General features: G+C 56.0%; 1 protein-coding gene across 1 annotated transcript in view; it reads right to left on the bottom strand.

Moving 5' to 3' along the window:
- ANTXRL (ANTXR like) overlaps positions 1–24,289 on the bottom strand; it is a 47,072-nt gene that overhangs the window by 4,030 nt on the left and 18,753 nt on the right. The window contains exons 4-16 of the mRNA XM_005602734.4: positions 22,073–22,154; positions 21,937–21,970; positions 20,833–20,912; positions 20,688–20,756; positions 20,266–20,346; positions 20,108–20,168; positions 14,879–14,977; positions 11,401–11,470; positions 10,778–10,868; positions 8,561–8,830; positions 7,301–7,339; positions 6,077–6,166; positions 4,499–4,576 (exon numbers count right to left, since the gene is read on the bottom strand). Coding sequence (XP_005602791.2) covers positions 4,499–4,576; positions 6,077–6,166; positions 7,301–7,339; positions 8,561–8,830; positions 10,778–10,868; positions 11,401–11,470; positions 14,879–14,977; positions 20,108–20,168; positions 20,266–20,346; positions 20,688–20,756; positions 20,833–20,912; positions 21,937–21,970; positions 22,073–22,154 — 1,144 coding nt within the window. The remainder of the gene's footprint in view (positions 1–4,498; positions 4,577–6,076; positions 6,167–7,300; positions 7,340–8,560; positions 8,831–10,777; positions 10,869–11,400; positions 11,471–14,878; positions 14,978–20,107; positions 20,169–20,265; positions 20,347–20,687; positions 20,757–20,832; positions 20,913–21,936; positions 21,971–22,072; positions 22,155–24,289) is intronic.

The raw sequence follows: 24,289 nt of genomic DNA, 5'->3' as shown, positions 1-24,289 counted from the left end.
TCGTATATGCATGTGGGGAGAGAGGGTCTGGGAGGGAACAGGATTAGAAAAATTCCTCTGGGAATTGCAGGCCCCGGGGCAGAGAGACAAGTCATTTTACACAAGTTTACAGTAAACAAGACTGACACCTTAGATACAAATCAGCTGAGGTTTGCAGTAAACTGAGCCTTTGGGAATTTCCTGCATTATTAGGTGCTGAAGTGCAAAAAGCCTAGATTTGCTGAAACAAGCCAGTGAGTGCGGTTCTAGAAGGCAGCAGCTCCTGGAGTCAACAGCACTCCGTGTGAAAGGTCCACTAATATCCCCAGCTCTTCCGTGGCCCCAGGCCGGACTGCAGGTCCAGCTCATGAGCAGGAGTATGGAAACAACCTCCCCTGTGGGTCAGGGCCCAGATGGAGCAGAGACAGGCTGGGCACTGGATCTGCCAGGAATGCCAACTCCCTCCTCTGTTGCTTCTGATTCCAGCATAGCCTGGTAAAGCGGGCCAGGCTGAGGTTATGTCTAGGAGACCTCCTGGAAGAGGGTGGGGGGCATGCAAGGGGACCTGCAGTGAGTGGGTGAGGGCGAATGACTGTCCAGGGTAGGATATCTGACCAGCACCTTCTAGCCCCCTCACCGGGGCCCCGCTGGGCTGAGCTGAGTCCCCCAAGCCTGGTCTCAAATGGGTTCTCACTGAGATGTGCTCTCTCCTCCAGCTCCAGACCTCCTTCTCACTCAGGGAGCCTGTGGCTCAGGAAGGAAGGTCACGAGGCCGCTACTGGATAATGCGTGCCCAAGCAGCAGGGGCTGGGTGTCTGGCGCTGTACACTCAGGACTGGGGTTGGGGCCAGCTCTGGTCTGCAGAGACTGAAGGGCCCGGCTCTCACCCCAGTCTCTTTAGTCCCTGATTCACTTCAAGGCCTGGGACCAGTGCGCTGAAGGCTTAAAGAGAAGGAGCCAGAACTCCTGCACCTACTGGAATAGTGGGGTAGCCAACAGAAGTCCTACAACACTCGGGTCTCCAGGACAAAGGTTGGGAGGGACAAGGTCAAACAAGACGGGGGCAGAGGAGTGGGCAGGGGCCCGCGTCCACAGGCACAGTTATGGGCTCCCGGCTCTCCTGAGGACGAGCAGGGTTTATTTCAGACAGCCCTGGAGGCTGCCCCTTACTCTCCATGGGGTCTCCGACACTCCCCTGACCTCCTGGGCCTCTGTTTTGCCATCAGGAAACAAATGGTTGGTCACTCCAGGCTCGCAGGACTGCTGGGAGGCCTCGAGAGCTGGCATTGCAGGGGTCTGGTGGAGCCCTGAGCAGCTGTCAGTGCCCCATAATCCACTACTCTCCCAACCTGAGCTTCAGAGAGTGGTCCTTGGGAACATGAGCATTTCAGAGGGCTGCTCGGCAGCCCTGCCCTCACCCTGCTGGGCCGAAAGGCCATTGCTGGCATCCTTCCCTCATCCACCCTCTGGCCTCTCGCCTCCTCCACTTGAACCCTCTGTCTTGCTCTGTCTCTCCAGCACCTGAGTGGGCATCTCTGGGCCGGGGTCTCCACTGTTTGGGGCATAAGGTGGCGTGGCGCTCTCGTGACCATAACGGGGCTAAGGTCCTGGGGAGAGGCTCCAGGCGAATCAGATGGAGATGGGGCTTCTGTGATGGCATGGCTGGGACTGAGAGCTCTAGTAGACCCAGACCAGGAGCCCAGCTACCAAGGAGCCCCGACACCACCGACACCAGACAAGGGCCCTGCTAGGTGTCAGCAGGTCTTGGGGGTATCTCATCAGCAGTGCCCAGACACTCTTGGGCCTGCCCAGAGCTTGTGAACACCCACCTGCCCAGCCATCGAGAGCCAGCGTCTGCCTGATTCAGGGAATGTGGCCGATGCAGCCCTCAGGACAGACCCTGGGAACAACAGGTTCCTTCAGGCCCAGCCTGCGCCAAGGGCCTGAGCATGGGGAACCAGGTCGATGAGCCCCAGTGAGCCAAGAGCACTGCTCTCCTTGGGCCCGGGGTCCTGAGAAGGGCAGCCCTGCAGTGCTTTGGGGAAACCATCATGAGATCACGAATGCTGACCCGAAACGGGGGCAGGGCAGGGAGAGGGTATAGCCTGAGTCGGGGCTCAAGTCCAGCTTGGCCAGTCCCAGGCTTTGTGATCTGGGACAAGTCACTCAGCCTCTCTGTGTATGAGCTCCCCCCTTGATAACACTGGGATAATAGAAGTCCCTACAAGAACAGTTACTGGGAGGCTGCAGAGGGCAAACCTGTAAAGTTCTTACGCTTGCAACTGGCCCATAGGAAGGACTCAATAAAAATTAGCCATCATAAAAACATCGAAGAAGACATAAAGAAATGGAAAGATAGTCCGTGCTCATGGGTTGTAAGAATTAACATAGTTAAAATGTCCACAACATAAAGCAATCTACATATTCAATGCAATCCCTATTAAAATCCCAACAACATTTTTCACAGAAAGAGAACAAAGAATCCTAAAATTTATATGGAACAACACAAGACAAGAATAGACAAAGCAACCCTGAGAAAAAAGAACAAAGCTGGAGGCATCACACTCCCCGATTTCAAAATATACTACACAATGCTGTAGTAATCAAAACAGCATGGTACTGGCAGAAAAACAGACACACAGGTCAATGGAACAGAAGTGAGAGCTCAGAAATAAACCCACACATCTATGGACAGCTAATTTTCAACAAAGGAGCCAAGAATGCACAATGAAGAAAGGAAAGGCTCTTCAATAAATGGTGTTGGGAAAACTGGACAGCCACATGCAAAAGAATGAATGTAGACCATTGTCTTACACTGTGCACAAAAATGAACTCAAAATGGATTAACGATTGAATGTAAGGCCTGAAACCGTAAAACTTCTAGAAGAAAACATAGGGAGTACACTCTTTGACATTGGTCTTAGTAGTATCTTTTCAAATAGCATATCTACTCAGGCAAGGGAAACAAAATAAAAAATAAACAAATATGACTACAGCAAACTAAAAAGCTTCTGCACGGCAAAGGAAGCCACCAAGAAAATAAAAAGACAACCTAATAATTGGGAGAAGATATCTGCAAACTAGATATCTGAAAGAGGTTAATATACAAAATATATAAAGAACTCATACAACTCAACAACAAAAAACAACCTGATTAAAAAATGGAAAAAGGATCTGAATAGACATTTTCCCAAAGAAGATATACAGATGGCCAACAGGGACATGGAAAGATCTTCAATATCAATAATTACTAGGGAAATGCAAAGCACAACTACAATGAGATATCACCTCATGCCCATCAGAATGGCTATATATAACAAGACAGGAAATAACCAGTGTTGGAGAGGATGTGGAGAAAAGGGACTCTCATACAGTGCTGGTGGGAATGTAAACTGGTGCAGCCACTATGGAAAACAGTATGGAAATTCCTCAAAAAATTAAGAATAGAACTACCATACAATCCAGCTATTCCACTTCTGGGTATTTGCCCAAAGAACATCAAAACACTAATTCAAAAAGATATTTGCACCGCTATGTTCATTGCAGCATTATTCACAATAGCCAAGACTCAGAAACAACCTAAGTGCCCATCAATGGATGAACGGATAAAGAAGATGTGGTATATATACACGATGGAATATTACTCAGCCATAAAAAAAGATGAAATCTGCCATTTGTGACAACATGGATGGACCTTGAGGGTCTTCTTCTAAGAGAAAAATTCAGACAGAGAAACTCATATATCATATGATTTCACTCATAAGTAGAAGGTAAAAACAAGAAGAGAGAAACACAAATAGACAGAGATTGGATTGGTGGTTACCAGAGAGGAAGTGGGGAGGGGAGAAGGTGAAAGGACTAAACGGCACGTGTGTATGGTGATGGACAGTAATTGGTCTTTGGGTGAACACAATGTAGTCTACACAGAAACTGAAACATAACGATGTACACATGAACTTTATATGTTATAAACCAATGTTACTGCAATTTAAAAAGAAGCTTAAAAATATTAGGCATCATTATTAAATTTCAAGATGACACTTGTGACAATTTGGCTTCTCCCTGTTGTCACAGAGAATGACACAGGACAGAACCTTTATAGGTGGTGAAGCCAGGCAGTGTTGCACAGAGAACATTGGGGAGGGGTCACCATGCCCTCCTCCACTCCTGGCTCCTTGGAGGCGGGGAGCCAGCAGACCCACAGGACCTGCTGGGCCGTGAGGAGGGCCATGGCCCGGGAGGCCACAGCACGCACTGGGCTCCTGGCCTCTCCAGCCCTTTCACTTCAGTTTGGAAGGGCTGCCTATTGCTCCAGATGAGAAAGCTCCCCACATTCCTGAGCCGACAGTGCATGGAAACACAGGGGTCATGTCCAGAAGTGGCCTGGGAGGCCTTGAGCACCCAGTCTCCATGTCTGGGCCATTCCTCCTTGGCACGTCACCCACAGTCCCAGAGCACAATAGTCCAGGGCAAAAGCAAGGCCCCTGCCCCATGAGGAGCAAGCCTGTCCTCGGCTTACCTTATCTCTGGGCTGACACCACATCAACGGCACCTGGTTGCAGTTTTGAGCAAAGTTGCACAAGGTATCCAGTTTGCCCTGAAAGGCACAAGTGGCTGTCAGCAAGCTGTAGGCAGGCATGGTGTCTCCAAGGGGTGGTGGCCCCTGTGGCTCCCAGGCCTCTGTCTCCATGCACTCGCTGACACAGCACTGCAGCCTCCCCTGGGGGAGGGTGTCTAGTGCCTGGCTTGTTTTGGGTGGGGGTGGTCACGGTGGGATACACACTGTTCGGGAATCTGGAACAAATCAGTATTTTTGGTGCAGGAGGACAAATCAGGGGCTACTTTCAGGGGAAAAGTTCAAAGGTTGGAGGAGACGTGGTGGCCAAGGAGGGTCTTGAAGGGGAAATGTGAGGTGGGGAAGGGAACCCGGGCTGGAGCCAAAGAAGAGGGGATGAGGGTCTCATCTGGGGGGCCACAGGAGAAGGTGGGAAGAGGACCCATGCCCTGCTGGGGGCAGGTTCCTCACACAGGGGAGGGGGTAGAGAGGGAGAAGGAAGTGAAGGCGGGTAACAGACCAGAAAAAGTGGCCCTGGACCCAGAGGCGGGTGGCATCATGGGGGCAGGGCCCTGCGGTTCAGGCCGCTCTGGGTCCTGGTAGGGGTGGGAGCCGTGCCCTGGAAGCAAGAACAAGCCCCTGGCAGGCATCTCCGCCCTCTCTGGAAGGTGTATTTGGGCTTCTCTGCCCTAAACTGACTGCCAGGACAGGGGCAGGGCTGGTTCTCCAGCTGCCTTCACAGACTCCAAGAGGAGGCAATGGATCCGACCCGGGACAGAGGCAGGACCCGGGAGGAGGAGGGCAAAGCCGGGCAGGGACTGTGGGCTTCCTTCCTCCTCACCACCAGCCACCCAGGCCTTTCCATCCCCCTCATCTCTCGTCCCCTGCTGGGCTGGGTTCTCCTGCACCAGGGTGGGGATGAACACTTTCTGGGGAAGGACGTTTCCTCCAGGGCCCCCACTCCACCACGTAGTCTCCCCATCTCAGTGGGCCACAAGGACAATGCAGAGGCTCTCTGCCTCACTATGCTGGGCGGACGTCTGCAAGGGTAGCAGGAGTCACTGCCATTTCTGGCAGTTTTAATGGTGGTGAGAATGTGGCTCAGAGTTTTCCTTTGTGTTGTGACCTGCACAGGCCTGTTTGGGATAGAGTTTGTCTTCACTCATCTCCCTGGTGGCCAGTGAAGCCCAAGCCATTGCTGCAGCTGGTGACAAGCTCAGAGAACCAGGGACTGGCCAGCTGTGAGGCAGCCACCAACATGCAGAAACTTGGGTCCTTTCCAAGGGGGAGACGAGAGCTAGGACCCTCCTGGTGGTGGTGTGAGCAGGAGCCCTCATACTTTTGGCCTGTCCCTGGCCTCAAGGGTCCAGAAGGCTGTGGGTTTTTCTCTGGTACCAAGTGATCAAAGTCCAAAGCCCATAAAACTCATCTCCAGCCAAGCTGTGCCTTCGAGGCCAGGCCTGTGCAGCATGAACCAGCGGCCCCTCTCCTCCCACCCCAGCCTGGGGGTCACAGCCCACCCCCCCCAGGAGCCCTAATCACCTCCATCCGATATATCCCACTTGATTGGCACCCGCAAGGTACAAACACTGTGGGGCATGTTCGTACACAGCATATCTTATCTTCTGGCTCCTGGGAAGAGAAAACAGAGTTGGCTTCATGTCTGGCAGCTCCTAGGGTGCAGACACATGACGTCTGGTCACTAACACCTGTCAAGCACTGGCCACTCAGCAAGTGCTGGTTGGAGAGTTTGAGGACAAATGAGCAGCATGCTGCACCACAGGAGGGCGGGCTCCATGTGAAAAACAAGCAAACTCCTTTGGGTTTGTGAAAATGTCTCTCCCCAAACATCCAACCAATCTTGTCCTCCCCCTTGGTTTCTGGAGGCGGCCCTTGCTGGAGAATCCTGGGGTGAGGCCGAGTGACATCACGGGGGACATCAGGCTGTGAGCATTTCCAGGAGACAGGACTCCATTCACCTGCTGCAGGCAGAGCCAGCCACCCAGGTCACCCTGCAACCAGCGCACAGGCCTCCAGGGCAGTGAGGCCTGTTGTCCGCCAGATCCCAGGACCAGGGCCCCTGCCTGGGGACCCCGGGCCCCAGCTCTGACTACTTCCCATGGGCCTGGATTGCCCCACCTTAGGAGAGCCACAGCCTGCTCCCGTGACCCTTGACCCCGTGCTCACCTGGGCTGGGCCGCCCTCACGGAACAATGCCAGCTAAAACTCGCTCACCCTCCTGAGCCCTGCAGACCCTAAGGCCAGTCCCAGAAAGCCCCTCGCCTGGCCAGGGCACAGGGATGGAGACCAATGGAAAGGAGCCAACATCTGGGAGACCCGGAGGGGACCAGCTCCCTGAAACCTGAGAGCCCCCTTCCCGAGGCTCCCCTGAGCCCTGGGAAGGCCCATCCCACAGACAGTCGTTGGGAACTGGCCAACACACCCCATGCATTTCAGCAGGGATCCTAGCAGTTGCTGAAGCAGGCTATCCCGAGTCCCTCAGTCACTGACAAAGGCCCTGCATCAGGCTGGGTTGGGGGCACAGCAAGGGTGTTGTCTGGGGGACATTTCATGAGTCCCACGTCCTCCCCAGGGCTCCTCCCTGCTCCTCTGTCACCCTCTTCTTTCTGCCAGCTCTCTCTGCCCAGGTAGTCAGGAGCTGGTGGGTGCGAGAGGAAATGTCCCCACAGGCTGCAGGAGGCCTCTCCGGGAAGGTCAGTGTGCACATCAGGCCTGTTGACGGCGTCCAGACCAAACACCACTTACTTTTTCTGCTTTCTGCACTGGTGGTGGCTCCTTGACGGTCTAGAAGGTTAAAGAGACATAAACCCAGGCTGGGAGGGAGGTGGAGAGCTCTGGCTCAGCCGTGAGGACAGGCCGGGCTCCTGCTCTGCAGCAGAGGGACAGAACGTGGGGTTTGGGGAGTCATCTGGGCGTCCACTGCCTGTGCTGGGTGGTCAACAGCCTCCAGGCTCCTGAGCCCCAGGCTCCCTGATTATCAAAGGAGAATCGGGCCCTCCCTGAAGGGTCACGGGGACACAGCACACTAAGGGCCTGGTCCCTGGTGGACACACCCGCCTGGTCCTGCCCTCAGCAGCCTTACATCACATGAACAAGAGAACCCTCCCCGTCCTGTCCTCCCTCTCTCCCCCCAGGCCCTGAAGCCCTCCCTGGCTGCCCAGCCCTCAGGGATGACAGTCCCCCACCCCGGGCGTCCTCTCCTCACTGCTTCTCCTTTGTGGGAATCCAGACCTGCTTCTTGCTGGTTGCTCAGCCCCTCCACACCTCTGCTGCTTCCTGTCTCCCTCCAGCTCTCTGGCCTGTGTCCCTCAAAGCCAGCTAGCCAGAGCCTCGGCCTTCCCTCCCTCCCCCGGGCAAGTCTCTGTCCTTCCCGCTTGCTCTGGCTACACAGGGCACTTGTCACACCCTATGAAGGTTGACATTTTACCCTCAATACCCCCAGGCACCAAACCGGACGAGATTCTAGGCTGTGAGATCCTGTGGGCAAGGAGAGAGGCCGCTTCACTTCTGTCCCTTGGCGCCCAGCATGGGGCCCAGCACATCCTGGTGCTTAGTAATAACTGAGGAAGGACTGAGGAACGCACTAGAGATGAGCAACATCCCTCTTGCCCATCGAAGGTTCTGAATCCCCCTGCCAGCATCAGTCTCCCTTTGGGGCCAACTGTGCCCCCTGCAGACCCCTCTTCTTTCCTAACAGCTGAGGCCACTCCTGGCCTCCAGTCCACCTGAGTCTCCGGGGCCTGGGGTCACCACTCCCCAGGCCCAGGGCAGCTGGAAGGCCACCTCCCTGAGGTGACCATGAGCCAGGAGGCTCCTGAGAAGCCAGCCCAGCTGTGTCTGTGCCCAAGAATGGAGGACAGAGTCTGTGCCTCTGCTGCTTATATGATGACCCCGGAGCTGATGGGAACCTGCCCACAGGCAGGATCATGGGGCAGGTAGGCGTCTCGGTCCCTTCGGGGGTCGCGTGGGCCTAGGCCCCAGGGCTGTATGGCAGAGGTCACTTACCTTCTTGTAGCACAGCCGCCAGATGCACCAGATCAGCACAGGGAACATGAGCAGGGCCGGGATGAGGGCAACCAAGTAGAAAGGGTTGAAATTTGGGATAAAATGTGGGGGAGGCGGCGGGTGATATGGTGGTTGATCCGGTGAGGCATCTGGCAGCGTATCTGGCTCAGCATCTGGCAGCGTATCCGGCTCAGCATCTGGCTGCGAATCTGGCACAGCATCTGGCAGGTCATCTGGCACAGCATCCGGCAGCATATCTCGTGTCTCACCCTGCAGAAAGAACACGTGGCAGAGGGCTGGGGTGGCTCTGGGTGGCCTCTTCCCATGCGCCCACCTTCTGGCTTCCCACACCAGAGGTACTCATCTTCCAGCTCCCACTTCTCCTCACATTGCCCCACCGTGAGGGACCACAGCAAGACTAGGAGGCTGGGCTGGTCCCCAGAGAACCACTGTGGAGCCCTGCACCACAGACACCATCAGTGGCTCTGCTGAGAGTCTCTTCCCCAGAGCCCTGTCAAGGTCTTCCAGAACCTTCCGTGCTGTGAACAAACCCACCTCACTGCATGCCTCGGCTGACAGTACAGGGGTGTTATGAAGACCACAGAGGGCTAGAGAGACCCCGATTGGTGAGGAGGGGCTGCTGAGCCCATGGAGGTGGGGGTGCAAGAGCAGGGGTGGGAGCTCCGGGTCCAGCTCCCATCACTTCTCCCCCCAATGTTCGGCTCTGCAACCCTGGGCAAGGCGACTCAGTCTCTCTGAGCCTCTGTCCACCTCTGTCACGAGACCCTGGGCGGGTACTTGTGAGGCTGAGAGCATTCACTGAGGTCTGGGTCAGGCCAGGTCCACGTGGGGGCTTAAGACATGGGAGCTCTGCTCCTGGTCTGCACGACCATGGGAAAGTGCGCTGCCCCCGTGGATCGCATGCTGCACAGCCCTGCCCCGACCAGGGCTCTGCTCTTGGAGAGGCAGAGAGGGAAGCGGGAAGAGAGGGCCGTGCACGGAAACGGGCACTGGAGGGAGGCAAAGCCCAGGCCCACGGGGAGCCGCGGCCGCTCCTGAGCTCCTCCTGCACGCGCCTGTGCAGGGCAGCTGTCGTGGGCGGCACTCCTGATGGGCACAGGCCGAAGTGCAGCTGATGGCCCGGGTGTGGACATCAGGGACAAGCGGAGACAGACCAGATGGCGACTGTCCGCCCTGCTGGCACCCTCCCGAGCTGGTCCTGGACACGGGGTGGGCACCAGTGCAGGTGTCCCTCCTCCTGGCACACCTGCCCTCCAGCCTGACTCTCTGTCACCCAAGCCTGCTGCCCCTGGCTAAGGTGCCTGGATGATGAGAAGCTTGGAAAAGTGGGTTCCTGGGAGCAGACCCCCTTCCCAGGTGCCTCTCCCTGAGCTGAGCCCGGCTGCACCCCACAGCCCTGACTGCTTCTCCACCAACAGAGGAGAGACCCTCCCTGCAGGGGTGAGAGTGTTAGCACAGGGGGCCCTGAGGAGCAGGAGAGAGGAGGAGAGGCAGGAGGGAGGCTGAAGACATCAGCCAAATGACGGCTGCTGCTCCCCCAGCCTCTTGGGGCAGGGCTGTGATGGTCCTGAGTGGGTTCGGAGCTGTGCCAGCAGCTTGGGCACCAATGCAGGGGAAACACACCTGTTGTGCACGGCCACAGCGGGTGCCACCCTCCAGATCCCCTGTGCCTGGGACCCCGATTTGGAGGGCCCGGGAACCCCAGAGGTCCTGGACCTGGCTCCTAGCACACACCCTCCAGTCTCTCCCCATCACCCCAGCTGGAATCCATGATGGAGCCCCGACGTGTCCCACTGCTAGGCCAGGCCAGGGAGGTGGCAGGTGGGAGAAAGGGTGGGTAGACCCTCAGCAGCGTCTCTAGAGTCAGCTTCGAGTTCCAATTGGTCCCTTCCACAAGGCGTCAGTGACACTTGGTTCACAGAGAGCAGAGATTCTGCAAGGCCTGGTCAGCTGGCTGCCCCCTTGGTGCTCTTGTAGAAGCACCCCCAGGGCCCTTCTCACACGTGAGGGTGAGAGGAGTTGCCAAGGAAGGGCTAAGGGCCTGGGCTGGCTGTGGGATGCTGCCCCAGGTGCATGTCTGCACAAGATACTTGCTGGGCCTGCCTGGAATCATTGTTGCCCTCTCCTGCCTCCCCAGGGTCTCTCCCCACCAGTGCGGGGGTTCTGGACAGCCCGGGAGGGAGGCTGCAGACTTACCCTGGCACTCACACAGTCCTTGCTGCTGATTCTAACATCATTGTTGATGAAACTGATGGCATTGTTCAGGCTAACTTCAGTGGTGATTTCCCTGAAGCACAGAAAGGGCAGACAGTGACAAGCAGCCCAGACAGACACAGTTCTTGCACTCGGCTCAAACTGTAGCCCACAGGAGTCACTGTAATGACTTTGAACATCAGGCATTTGATCAGCGGAGAGCAGACCGCATGTGTAAGGAGAGCTCACCAGAAGCACTCTGAGATCAAGCTCTGTCATGAAGCCTGAACAGGTCATGAGGAGCCCTGCATGGGGTCAGATGCCCTTGTGGCCTTGGGCTAAGTGACCAGAGAGGGCTGCTTGGTGTCACTATCCTGACTCTTCTGTCTTAACTCTGAAAGGCTGCCTGGAGCAACGGTGCCCTCCATGGGGCCATCATGGCCCACATCCTGCCACCTCAGCAGAGTTTGGGCCACGGTGGGTCCCTGAGCACCTCAAGGGCAGGTGTGGTGGATGCCCGGAGCCTTCTGGCAGATATATGCTGTCTCAGCAGCGGTAGCATCACACGGTCTGGACACTTCACAGTGGGAAAAATTGCCCAACTGGCCCCCAAGCTGGGCACTTACTGGCCTGGCTTCTCTATCTTTACTTCTGGGCATATTATGGTGGTATCTTCCACAGAGGTGGCTTTTTTATCTAAAAGAAAACCACGTGACAATGTCAGTGGACCCGTCCATCCACCCCGCTCTCCCCTCTCCCTGCCCCTGGCAAGCAGGGCCAACACTTGGGCAGACGTCAGCTCCTCTTTGCCTCCTTCTGTCCAACGACATCTCCGCGCTCCCACCCTGCACCAGGTGCGGGGCAGTGCTCTGGGGTGTAATGGGAACAGGCCGGCAGGGTCCCTGCTCTCTAGGGCCTCACATCTGAGGGACTGGAGAGGGACACACACAATGAAATAACTCACAGTGAGCAACTGAACGCCAGAGTGAAGAGTACTGTGACGTCCCTAGACAAGGGAAGGGGCAGAGAACGGAGGGGAAGGACAGCTGTTCAGGGACAGGGGACCTGTCCTGCCTCTCAGAGATGCAATTTCTATTTTAGAGAAACTGGAAATTTACACATGAAATGATGCGATGTCTGCGATTTGCTTCAAAATAACCAGTGGTGCGCGTATCAACAAACCCAGATTGGCCAGAGTTGACAACTACTGAAAGTAGGCGGAGGCTGCTAAAAGTTCATAAAACAACTTATGCTCCTTTTGTATATTACTGAAAGTTTCCATTAAAAATAAGGGCTCTCTGAGGAGGTGATCCTGGAGCTGAAACCAGATGAGGGGAAAGCCAAGGAGACATCCAGGGAAGAGTGTTCTGGGCTGTGGGAGGGCATGTGCCAAGGCCCTGAGGCATGACTACCTGAGCTTGCTGAGGAGGAGAGGAGTGAGTGAGGACAGGTGGGTGGGCCTCGTGGGCCCTGGGAGGGGTTTGGGTGAATCCATCCAGGGGCTGCCCAGACCTGGTTGTACTTTGGACACAGAGGCAAGAGGACTTGCTGGTGGACTGGACATGGGGGTGAAAGCAAAGACAAATCCAGGATGACACGCAGGCTTTTGGCCAGAGTGACCAGGTGGATGGTGGTGTCACTGAGATGGGGGCACTGAGGAGGGAATGGGGGCTTCCTGTTTTCTGGGTTTTCTGTGGAGGTGGCACTCACCAGTCCCAACACACTTCCAGAACTCGGAGCTGTGGAAGCTTCAGTCCTGAGCCCAAAGTCCTTTCTGAGCCAGGACTGACCACAGGTCAGGTCTCTTCCCTACAGACTCGTTCATTTCCTCGTGGGCCAGCTCCCTGGCTCCACCTCTAGATTCGCTCTGACCTTCTGAACTGTGTTTCTCCTTCACTGGTGCTGAGAATGGACACTGATCGCCAAGGATGCTTAGGGGAAAGGACTTGTGTCTGAGGGGCAGGATGCAAAACGACAAAGAAATTCAATGATTGTCCAGTAGGGAGTTCACAGGCCAGAGCAGGGGGAAGGAGGCGATGGCAGCAGCCGGCACACCGAGGGCCCCGCAAAGCATGGTGGCTGGAGAGGAGTTTTCAAACCACTATTAGCTGATTAAACCCAAAACCTCAGTTGCCACTTCTAGAAAACGTCTCAAGTTATAAAAACATTGTATGATAAAAGCAGATTAATTAAAAGAGTGACATACTGAAACACTCTTTAAACATTTTTCTCCTTTACGCTTTTCTCTATTTTCTAAAATGTATTCCTGGATGTTTTAATCGGGGGAAAATGTAATTAAAAACAAGCCAATCACTCCTTGGGGCCAGTCCGGTGGCGCAGCATTTAGGTTCGCATGTTTTGCTTTGGTGGCCTGGGATTCACTGGTTCAGATCCTAGGTGTGGACCTACACACCATTTGTCAAGCCATGCTGTGGCAGGCATCCCACATATAAAAAGTAGAGGAGGATGGGCACGGATGTTAGCTCAGAGTCAGTCTTCCTTAGCAAAAAAGAGGAGGATTCGCGGCAGATGTGAGCTCAGGGCTAATCTTCCTCAAAAAAAACCCCAAAACCAAAAAACAACAACCCAGTGACTCCTCCCCAGTGCGGCAGAGCTCCTGGCAACACACAGCCCTGGGACCTCCCCCGTCAGCCTCTGACTGGGAGCAGAGCGGCCGTCAGCAGGGGGCCCAGGACTGTGGGACGGGCTCTCCCATGTGAGAGCCTGGCCCTGGCCCACCTCAGACAGAAACACTGTCCTCTCCAGGCTGGGATAGCAGGATGGCCAGAGACCACAGAGGAAGCATCTGAACACACTTCCTGGGGACAGGGGGCGTCCAACCTTCCTGAGAACCGTCTTCTCACAGGGCAGAAGGCCAGACTGGGCACTCGGGTCACCTGTGGCTACTTTCAGCTCTTCCTGCACCAGGAAGGGTTTGCTCGTGGCCCCGGGCAAACCCTTGAATCATCCCCGCCTCTGGCTCCAGATCCAGACAAAGGGGTCACAATAGGTCTCTTTGGAGAATTAATGGGGATGGTGTGTGTAAGGCACTGAGCACAGTAACTGCTGCAATCAGCGCCCGATAAACATTAGTCTCCATGCAAGGGAGTGACTCAGAGAAAGTACAGACCAAGGGAAACCTAATTCCCTCAGGCTGTCTGCACAACTCTGCAGGAGGGGATGTGGCCTTGACAGTGCCCTGCCCCATGCTAGGAACCCAAGGAAAGAAGGAGAGATGGCCTACAAGTGTGCAGGGGAGAGGAGTTTCTCCGGGTTTCCGAGACGGCCCTGGAAGGAGTCACTGAACATAACATACGATCAGAGGAACTGAAGGGATCCAGGGCGAACTGGGGATGGAGGAGGAGGCAGACAGTCCAACCGTTCCCCAGCGCTCCGTGGGGAAGGTAACACCCACCTCAGCGCTGAGAGCACCACATCTGCCTGCCCCAGCTCTGTGCTTCCCGAGGCCACTCAGCCATCATGGGGGTCCACCTGGTGCCTGAGTATTTCCAAAACCAGGTTCCATATGTGACAGAGCTCAGTTAGTGTACCCACCATAGTGGCCCCACTTACTGCAAAGAAAGCAGAGGCTGAGAACACAATGCTCACTGGGTCAAGGTCACACATGCAACGTGTGTCCTAGGCAGGATTCCAGGCCCCAGGCCGGCAGGTGGCATCCTCTCTCAGTGCAAATGGACACACCTTCCTGGGAGAGGTACCAGTGCACCTGGCACGGCCTCCACTTCCCACCAGCAGACCTGTGGGATTTGGGTCCTTGGCTCTATAGGGAACTGAGAGCTGAGGGAAGTGAGTGGGATGAAGCTGTGAGGGCAGACCCTGCACCCCACACCCAGCCCCGGAAGGGGGACAGCCCTGCTCCAAGATGCTCCTGGGGCACTGGGGGTTGAGACCACCTGGCTTCTAGGTGAAGGGGCAGGTGGCCAGGCTTCCCAGCCAGGTCCCTCCTCCGCTTGTCTACACTGCCTCTGTCCCTACAGAGTCCACATCGAATGGTCAGCAAGGGACTTGAATGCTCGGTGGATGAGGGGAAAGCAGCGTGGCATGAGAAATCTGTCACATGGAGGCACCAAAGGGACTACTTACCAAATAATTCAGTGTTGCTGAACTTGAATCTACAAATAACTTCATCTTTGTTCTTTGCATTATTAAAGCCTTTTCCAGAAATCTTCACTTCGTAGGTTTCTGCAAGGGTACATCAAAGGTCTGTGTGAGTGGGGCTGAATGTTGTCCTCCCTCTGAGCTCACAATTATGGCTGGCCACCACTAAAATGGAACTCCAGGGTGTTCCTATGGTGGAGCAGCTGTGCCTGAACCAGCAGCTCTGGGCCCCATGGGCAAGGTCTGCACCTGGTGTTGCTGAGGGTTCACTCTGAGGTGGCTGGGCTGGACTAAAGACTCGGGAGGCCCTCATCATAGCCCCTGACCCATGGAGCCCAGTAAACTGCCCAGCCTCGTCCCCTGAAATCCTGAGGTACTCTGTAATGGGTGTAGGCAGTGCGTTCCACCAGGCCAACCTTTCCATAAAAACAGAGGAGCCTAGACTACACAAGCAGAAAACAGCCCTTACTCATGCCTCAGGTGGGCACCCAGGCTGCAGGGGCTCCCCTGGGGCTTCGTGGGTACTTCCCTGCCCCTGCAGCCAACACCAGGGGATACAGAGAGGGCAGCGAGGGCGCCTGGGTCTGGGGAATGGGCCAGGATGACACACAGCTCTTCCTGCTGCAAGCCCAAGGTCAGCAGCCTCCACCACTGCCTCCTGGCTCAGGCCCGGCTGGTTCTACTCCCAGATGCTGGTGTGCCCAAGGTCAGGTAACGGAGGACCATTCCTCAGGAAAGACACATAACCTCAGACCTGGCAATCCCGGTGCCTCCCGCTTCAAGGGATCCTGCAGCACCCACCCATCAAGCAAAGTGGGCAAGTCTCAGCCTTGAGCAAAACAGATTCTCGGGCTGTGGGCCGAAGCTGGCCTGTCACGTGTTTTGTCAGGCTTCCAGTGTTTTAAACAAGCGGAGCCCACGTGTAAATCGCAGGCTGCCCCTCTCCTGCATGCCCTTCCCTCCCACCTTGTGGCCCCTGCTGCCCTCAGGCCTCGCTCAGTGGCCACTTCTCCTCTGCAGCAGAGCCCCCTCTGTCCCTGGGGCCTGCAGCTCCCACAGAGGGTCTCATTAGGCTGGCAAGTCTCCATAAGCGGAAGGAGGGGCGTGCTTTCAGATGTCTGAGCAGAAGAGACTTGGAGCTAAAGGGTTTTGCTCTGTCCACACAGCTGCTCCTTCTGCTTCCCAGCAGCCCTCACGCTGACTCCTCCATCAATAACAAGCACAGCAAGGAAATGCAGCCACAGGAGGGACTAAGTGGCATGCAGGGAGTGGTATGGCCCACGTCCAGCCCCACTGCCCGCCAGCTCTCGGGGGCAGAAGGATGGGCCGCCCCGGAAGGGAGACCAATGCTTCTGGAAAGGAAAGCTTTGTGTCTGGAAGAAAAGTGACACCCCAGGCTCCTGGGGCTCCAGACAGAGGAGCTGGGAAGGTGGGCAGCCCCTGAGAAGGTTGGGTGGCAGCTGAGCAGCGAGGAGGGGCAAGGACTGCCATGAGACCCAGAAGGCCACACAGATGGACGGACCCTGCCCTGGGGAGGGCGGGGTGTGGGGACAGGAGGTGCTGCTTGGCACAGAGTCTGAGAGAAATGCGACATCCCTGAGCAACTTCTAACCTGTGTCCCCTAATGCAGCAATTCTACTTCTGGTATTGATCCCAGGGAATCTGACCCAGGCCCGCAGGGAGGCAACTGTGGGGATGTTCACAGCAGCGTGGCTTGTACTATCAGCTCATTAGGAACAATCAGAATATCGACCAAGGCAGACTAAGAAATAACCTTGGTCCATCCATGGGATGGAATGCTGTGCAGAGAGCTGGAAAGTATTATGTAGTGCACGATCCCTTTAATGTAGAAATATCCCTGCAAGGGACACAGAGATAGGTGCACACATATTTACAATCCCCTGTTTATGGTGTTTATCTCCGGGAGACAGGAGGATGGGAACAAGGGGCACCTTCATCACAGCGGAGGCACAGCAGCCACCAGGCTGGTGGCAGAAAGTCCCTGCACTGCACAGTGGGGTCTGCCTTGGCCCTGCAGGGTCCTCCTGCATCACACAGCCTGTCCCGCCCACTCCACCCAGAGGGCCTCCCAGCCACGGTGCGGCTCCTGGATGCTGGACCTCAGAGGAAAGCCCTCCTCTGCACTGGGCCCTACTACGTGCCGCCACTGACGAGCCCCATCTGTTGGGCTTCTTTGCAGAGACTCACTTGGGCCAATCACACACACAAGAAAGAATGACCTGGTGCCCTCCAGTCTACTTCCCGGGGCTGAGGAGCCCCGTCCAACCCCAGCAAACACACAGCAGGGACGACTCTCCAAACCACTGCGCCTGCTGCTCCAGGCAGACAGGGCGTTCACGCCGCGTGAGCCCGCTGAGGGGACGGTTCAGAGTCCCAAACTAGTCCACGGAAGGAGATCAGAAGAGCAGCTCCTCCAGCGGGTGGGGGCAGGGAAAGCCAGGGAAGGGACCCGAGGGGACCTTCTGGGGGCAGTCGTAATGGTCGCTGTCTTCATGGGGTTTGGGCTACAGTGGTGTGTGTGTTTGTCAGAACTCATTAAATGATGCACTGCCGATGTCTGCATTTGGGAGAAACATGTTAGCAAATACTGTTCCCTTAAAGACACGCAGAGTGAGGGGTGTGGGGGTGATATAGGCTGATGACTGTAATATACTTCGAAATGCAGCCCAAAGTGCAATGGATTGATGAAGAGAAAGAGAGAGAAATGATAAAGACGACATGGTCAGACAATTGCAAAATCCGGATAGTGCGTCTAGGGTATGCTCATTATAAATCATTTTCACTTTGCTGTAAATCCCACAATAAAAGGATGGAATAAACCAAAACTAAATGAGGAGAAGAAAGCTGTGGACGCAGCCAAGCAGCAGGCATGTACATACTGGAGGACAGGTGACCACTGAGGGGGACAGACCGAGGGCTCTGGGAAGCCAGAGGGGCCAGTCGACCAGGAAAGGGCCTGTGGGTGAGGTGCCCTGAGTGTAAACTCTCAAAGGATGGGTGGCCTGGACCCTGCAAGGCTGAGGAAGGGCTGGCAGGAAGCGCAGCCCCTCCCTCCCATGGCACCTTGGAGCAGGTGGGGCCCAGAGCCAGGCTGGACCTCAGAGGGCACCACTGTCCAGCTAACAAGCCTCCAACAGCCAGCCGGCCTGGGGTTAGGAAAGTGGCCTTCTCAGCAACCTCGGGCCCTGGGCAGAGGACGGAGTGGAGCGCAGACCCAGGGGCAGGGAGGCCAGCAGAGGCCTCAGCCTTGCCCTGAGTGAGCCCCAGAGGCTGAAGAGGCCACGTGCCTAGTGGTCCCTCCTGCCTGCTTCCTCAGGCCCCCTGCCCCTCTGACGGATTCAGGATGACAGACTGATGAAATGGCTCCTTCTATTCCATTTGGGGTCAAGGGCCCTGCCTTGTGCTTTCCCTCCAACGGACTGTCACGCTGTGTGGTAGCTTCTGACAAGACAGCAACTTATTAAAAGGGCAGAGCAGGGATGCTGACTATGCTGGCAGAGGGTGTGCAGTGGGCACCTGTCACCTCAGCTTGGCCTCTACGGGGGAGGAATGACCACTCACATCCACACCTGTGGTGTGACGTGCTGCTCAGATGCCACAGCATGTGTGTGTGTCCGGGGACAGAATCAGAGAAATGAAGCTGTCAGGCCAGCTGCACAGCTGGGCGCTTTAAACCAGGAGAAGCAGGAAAAGACCCTATGTGTGTGGGGGGTCTCTAACCCACCTCCACGTGGCGCACTGCAGATCACAGCTTCAGAACGTGGGAGGAGTCACACAGCTGCCACCAACAGCTGGCTCAGCTGTAGACTCTCGTCCTGGCTGTCCTTGAGCTACCTCCCTCCCCAACCTGGGCTCAGGAGAGGGGTGGCAGGCAGAGCCAGTAATCAAGGAGGGAAATCCTAGTTCCGGCTACTGTTGGGTAGGGCCTCCCAGCTTCCAGGTCCTGTGCCCGTCACTGTCGACTCCACTGGTCTCACCCCTCACAACAGGTCTGCCAGGGCGCATCGTTCTTTCTACCTCTTGGAGACAGAGGGGGACTTGCAGGTACTTGGCAATTGGCCCACGGGCAGCAGACCTCAGATATGCCCACAGCTCTGTCTGACCCACGGCCTGTGGCACCACCACCTGAAGGGTACAGAGGCTGGCCCCGGCTGCCTGGGACTGGATCCGGCTGGATCCGGCTGGGTGCTGGTGCCAGAGGAAGTGCGCGCATCCACCCACCTCAGCTGAACCAATCCCTGAGATGTGGACGCACATGCCCGCACATAGCTAGGACACGACAGAGAGAGGCTCCTCTCACCAAGCACTTGTGCAAGATGGCTGGCGCACACTGGGGCAGGGGGCCCTCTGGGGAGACAGGGCTTTCTTGTCAGGTTCAGACCCAGGGGGAGGCGTTCCCCATGTGACCCCTGGTATGATGTTAGCTGTGCGATCCGTGCGGACGCCTTTGTCAGGCTCTGCTCCTGGTGGACACTGGATGTTGGCCTGTGTCCAGCTCTTTTTCTCATCCATTGAGACAAGCAGGTTGTTTCTTCCCCACTTTGCTGATGGGATAAGTTACCTCGATATTTCAAATACAGAGTCAGACTGGCATTTCTGCAGAGATCTCTAACTGGTCCTGAGCTACTGTCCTTTTTATATGTTGTTGGATTCCATTTGTAGCGTTTTGTTGAGGGCTTTTATGATATATTTTCTTATTTTTTAATTAAACTTTTGGTTTTGAGATTTAAAAAATAGTTATACTAAACTTACTGTGGTAATCATTTTGCAATATTTGCATGACACGTCACTGTGTGGTATACCTTCAACTTACAGAGAGCTGTGTGCGAATTCTATCTCAATAAAACTGGGAAAAAAGTAATCACACACTCATACCCGCATCTAACCCCTGGCATACACACTGCACACAAACATACACGTGTATACCCAATGCACACTATAACCTACACATCCGTGTACACTCAGCTCATGCACACACACACCCCACACTCATCCACATCACACACATATCATACACACTCAGAATGCTTATATCACACATGAAAGACCTACACATACACTATACACTCACACATATCACACACTGAAACCACACCCTCATGCCACACCCACCACACCAGCAGACACTCATAACCCACACAAACGCACACAAACACATAGCCCTGTGTTTACAACAGTGACTTCGGCTCTTACCTCCCGTACAGAAACTGGAAGGCTCCACAGCTGTAATTTCCATACAGCACTTAGATGTGAGCTGGAACAGAGAGAGGTGGCAAGGTCGGGAAAAGTGAACGCTGGGGGCCTGGTGAGAAGCCACCCTGTGCTCCTGCTCACATCCAGCCTCTACTCACTGAATTAACGATGTTTCTCAGACCCTTGAATCCTCTGTCCACGCCAAACATGTGATCTGGGCGGTCTGCAATTTCCAACAGCTTTAAGGGAGAGGAGGTGCCTTGTGCCCATGGCCAGGGGTTGAGGACACAGCAGGTCCCCATCCCAGGAGATAGTCTCTTGCCTCACACTATGCTGGACTCCAAGGCCAGACCCTGGCGTTTGCCATCAGCCCACCCCAAGGGAATGGACAGCTCTTCTACCTGTACTTCCAGCGCGGGTTTTACACACTTGTTATTCATTTCTGCAGTGGCTGTCTGTTTTCCAAAGACTTACACATTCTCTGGGTAGATCATCCTCTGGGTGGCCCTGGGAAAGCCAACTTTGGAAGCTTTCCCCTACTAGGCTCACCAGCGGCACCATGTTACTTGTACTGAATTACCTGGTCTTTCTTATAGTTGCTTACACCCACGCAGTAAATACTCGCCCCCATTTTCTGAGAATTTGCAGCCTAAGAGAAAGAAAGTGCTGAGTATAAATCACCAAATACATCAAGCATTATGCTGGTAATGATGAACTGGACTCACTTCGTCCTTAGTCTTATTAAATGAACTTGGCAGCAATGGTCCATCGGTCAGAGCAATAATCAGGCTGGCAGCTTCCCGGTCTGCAATAGAAGCAGGGAGTGGCCTCGTCGGCAAAGGCACCGGGTGTGACCAACCGCAGGGTGCCAGGGCCACAGCACTGCCCCCCACACCTCCTCCTCCTGGGGAGAGGCCACGCAGACCCCAGTACCTACCGTGCACAGTGCCTGGGGGGCTCTGCATCCCACTCCTGGAGGGAGAAGCAGCTCAGCCCAGGACCCACTTTCCAGATGAGGAGATGGAGCCAGCTCAGGGTCCTTCCTACTGAACTCCCACCACTGCCAGATGGCACAACCTTTGCCCTAACAGGTGACTCCAGCTGTTTCACTGGACGAGTGTCAGCCTTTCGGGTGGGCAAAGCAAGGAGCAGGCAGACCCGACTGTACCAGGCCCCGCAGGCTCTGTGGAAGGCTGCGCTCCTGGTCCGGGCAGTGCCTGCCCACACTCCTGCTGGCACCTGTGTCCCCAGTGGTTCCCAATGTGGGTCAGAGGCGCTTGAGCAGCTCAAAGCCTTTCCCACTAGGCCCACGCATCTCTCCTGACAAGAGCTGTAACCCTACAGTCTAGACAAAGATGGTTCTGGCCCAGCACAGCCTTTTCCACTGTTGGAGACACAGTCCCAGGATGACAGTCAATCAAGGGAAGGAGCAGAAGGGAAAAGGAGTCACAGCCAGAAATGGGATGGAGACAAAAGCGAGGTCGGCAAGGAGGAGAGCAAGCTCTTTTCTCCGAAAACTGAAGCCTGTCTGCTCTAGGGCCCCGGGCTGTTCCCTCCCTTCTTGTGCAGCCCAGGGGTAGGGCAAGAGCGCATGTTTACTAAGAACCAAGAATGTGCACACGTGATCCCGTGTATTCTGAGAAACATCACTGAGGGGGCTTTTATCCTCATTGCACGGAGGGGGAACCTGCAGCTCAGAGAGGGCAAGCAACTTTCCCCAAAGGTCAGCGCTAGGAAGTGGCCGAGGTGGGTGTGCCAGGCCTCACTGAGGCCCAGGCCTGGCTCCATCCCGGACAGACCTGCCCATGAGGAGTCAGCAGGCAGCTTACCTTTGGAGTACACTTGTTGGATCTGCTCATTGGCCTGCAACAACATGAAGGAAGGTTGAGAGGCAGTGAGCTCAGCCAACAGCACTCTAAGAACTTGACAAGCAGAGCAAATTCCCAGAGCGCCAGCAGGCTGTACCTTTTTAAACCCCTCCTGCATGTTTGTGTCTCCTGAAGGCACCACATTCTGAAGTCGGTCAAGACCATCGTGTATCTCATTTCTGAAGAAAATCAGAAAGGGGGTTGAGGTGGAATGGGGGGCTGACGGATGAAAACCAGCCCCACGCTGTCCTGGCACCATTCCACCCTGTGCTGAGTGGCATGGACAGCAGAAGACTCAGTCAAGTGGCCCTGTCATGGCCCATCCGCCCTGTGTCTTTGACACTGACAGGCCTTCATGTCCCCCAACTGGAGACATGAGGGGGACACTGGTTGTCTGGTCCCATGGGTACAGCTGGCTTTCAATGGGCTCCCCGTCTCAGGCACGCAGACCTCAGGGGACCTCACCAAGGGCCCTGCCTTGACCATCCATGTGGGAGTGGGAGCATCCAGGATGTCCCCTGTGACGCTGGCACACACAATGTGACTGGCAGGACTGCAAAGCACCCAAGGTCCCCTCGGGAGGGCACGCGGTCCTCCAACAGGTAAGGGTGAGTTTGGAGAAGGTCATCCACCTGATGCCCCCTGCTCCCATCATCCCTGTCACAGACCCCCAAGGATGACTTGGTGCCTCCAAGCCTCTCCCCATTCTGTAGTTGGTGCTAAAGGAAGTAACAAAGCTGCTTAACTAGAGGGCTCAGCTCCTGGACCTCATGTGTCCTGAAGGAAAGGACCAAAGCTGGGGCAGTGGCCCTGAGGGCTGTCCAAGCAGGTGGAAATGCCATGGTCCCCAAGCTGCCATGGGGAGGTGGCCAGTCAGCCATTGTTAATGCAGAAGCACAGGCTGGGACTGCGACACAGCAGGGGGTGGTCTTGGGTCCAGGCTTATCCGATGTGACAGGGCTGAGTGGGCACAGCAAGGCTCAGGAGACCGTGGCCCTGAAGGCTGGCCTCTCACTGAAGGCAGAAGAGATGCTGCCGTGGGTGAGAGCTGAGAGCCCCGGGTCCAGTCCTGCCCAGCCCAGCCCAGGACGTGAGGCAGCCTGGACCCATGGCCAGTGGAGGCCAACCCAGGCCCCGCCCAGCCCAGCACACACACCTGCCCCCCTCTCTGCACATCTGGAAGACGTCCATTTTGTCAGCAGCACCCCCAGTATGCTGAAACTCTCAGCCTCCCAGCCTCTGGCTAGCACCCAGCTCAGCCAGGCTTTGCTCTTGCCTCCTCGAGCTCTCCCTGCTGCTGCTCGGCAGCCCAAGTCACCCCCTGCTCCCAGCTGTGCTCCTCGAGGGACCACAGGCTCCTAGCACCCTCGGCAAGAACCCCTCCTCTTAAAATATCACCCCTCTAAACTCACACGAGCTCACATCTTTTCTGCTCCCCTGAGCCCCACACCCATTCCTGACACCCCCCCATGGGGAAGACAGCCCCACCTTCGCTCACCCGAGATGACCTGGGAGGCCCTCCAGGAGCCTCACACAGCTTCTCATGGTCTGGGCCCTGAGCCCCTGCCCTGGGGGAGGCACTGGTCTTCCTCTCCCCCAGGGCTGCTCCTCCACCTGAGGTCCGTGCCCCGTCCCCACTGCCTCTGTCTCTGCCACCTGCCAGAGTCCCTCCCCATGGACTTGCTTTCTTCCACCTCAAACCCACTCAGTCTCTCTCTCCCAAATAGGAACCACAGGCACACACAAAACCTCGCCTTCCCCTAGGCCATGGAGCCGCCAGCCCAGTCCCTGCTTCTCCTGGGAGTCAGACATGGGAGTCTGTGCCCATGCCCTGGGACCCCCACACGCCCTCCCCTGCAGCCTGGCTCTTCCTGCTCATTGTGTGGTGCTTAGTTTCCCTCCAAGGTCCTGAGCAGTGGCTCTGTCCGACAAATCCTGGGATCCATCAGTCGTAAATGTCCTCCCCCTGCTCTGGTGCTCCACGCACTCTGAGTTGGGTTCCAGTCATTTGTATCCATGGGAACCTGAACCTCCAAACTACTCAGAAGCCCAGGACTTCCTTCCTTCAGGCCTGTGGGCATCTGCTCAGCCCACCTAGGATGCGGGCACGTCATGCCTCCCTCGCGCACACCAGCCCAGTCTTCTGCTCATGCCCCGACTCACTGGCTCCCGTCTCAGACCCACCAAGGGACCCAGCTCCCCTCCACTGAAGCCCCCGGCACTTTGACGCAGCCCTTCCCTTCTTCCCAGGTTCTGACTTCGTCTCCCTTCTTCCTCCACTTGCCCAGGGCAGAGAGTGACACCCACAGCAGGT

Source organism: Equus caballus, chromosome 1 (assembly GCF_041296265.1).
Source record: "Equus caballus isolate H_3958 breed thoroughbred chromosome 1, TB-T2T, whole genome shotgun sequence".
In the NCBI taxonomy this organism is placed as follows: Eukaryota; Metazoa; Chordata; class Mammalia; order Perissodactyla; family Equidae; genus Equus; species Equus caballus.
The sequence above is the reverse complement of the archived record's forward strand: the minus strand, read 5'-3'. Positions and strand labels throughout refer to the sequence as shown.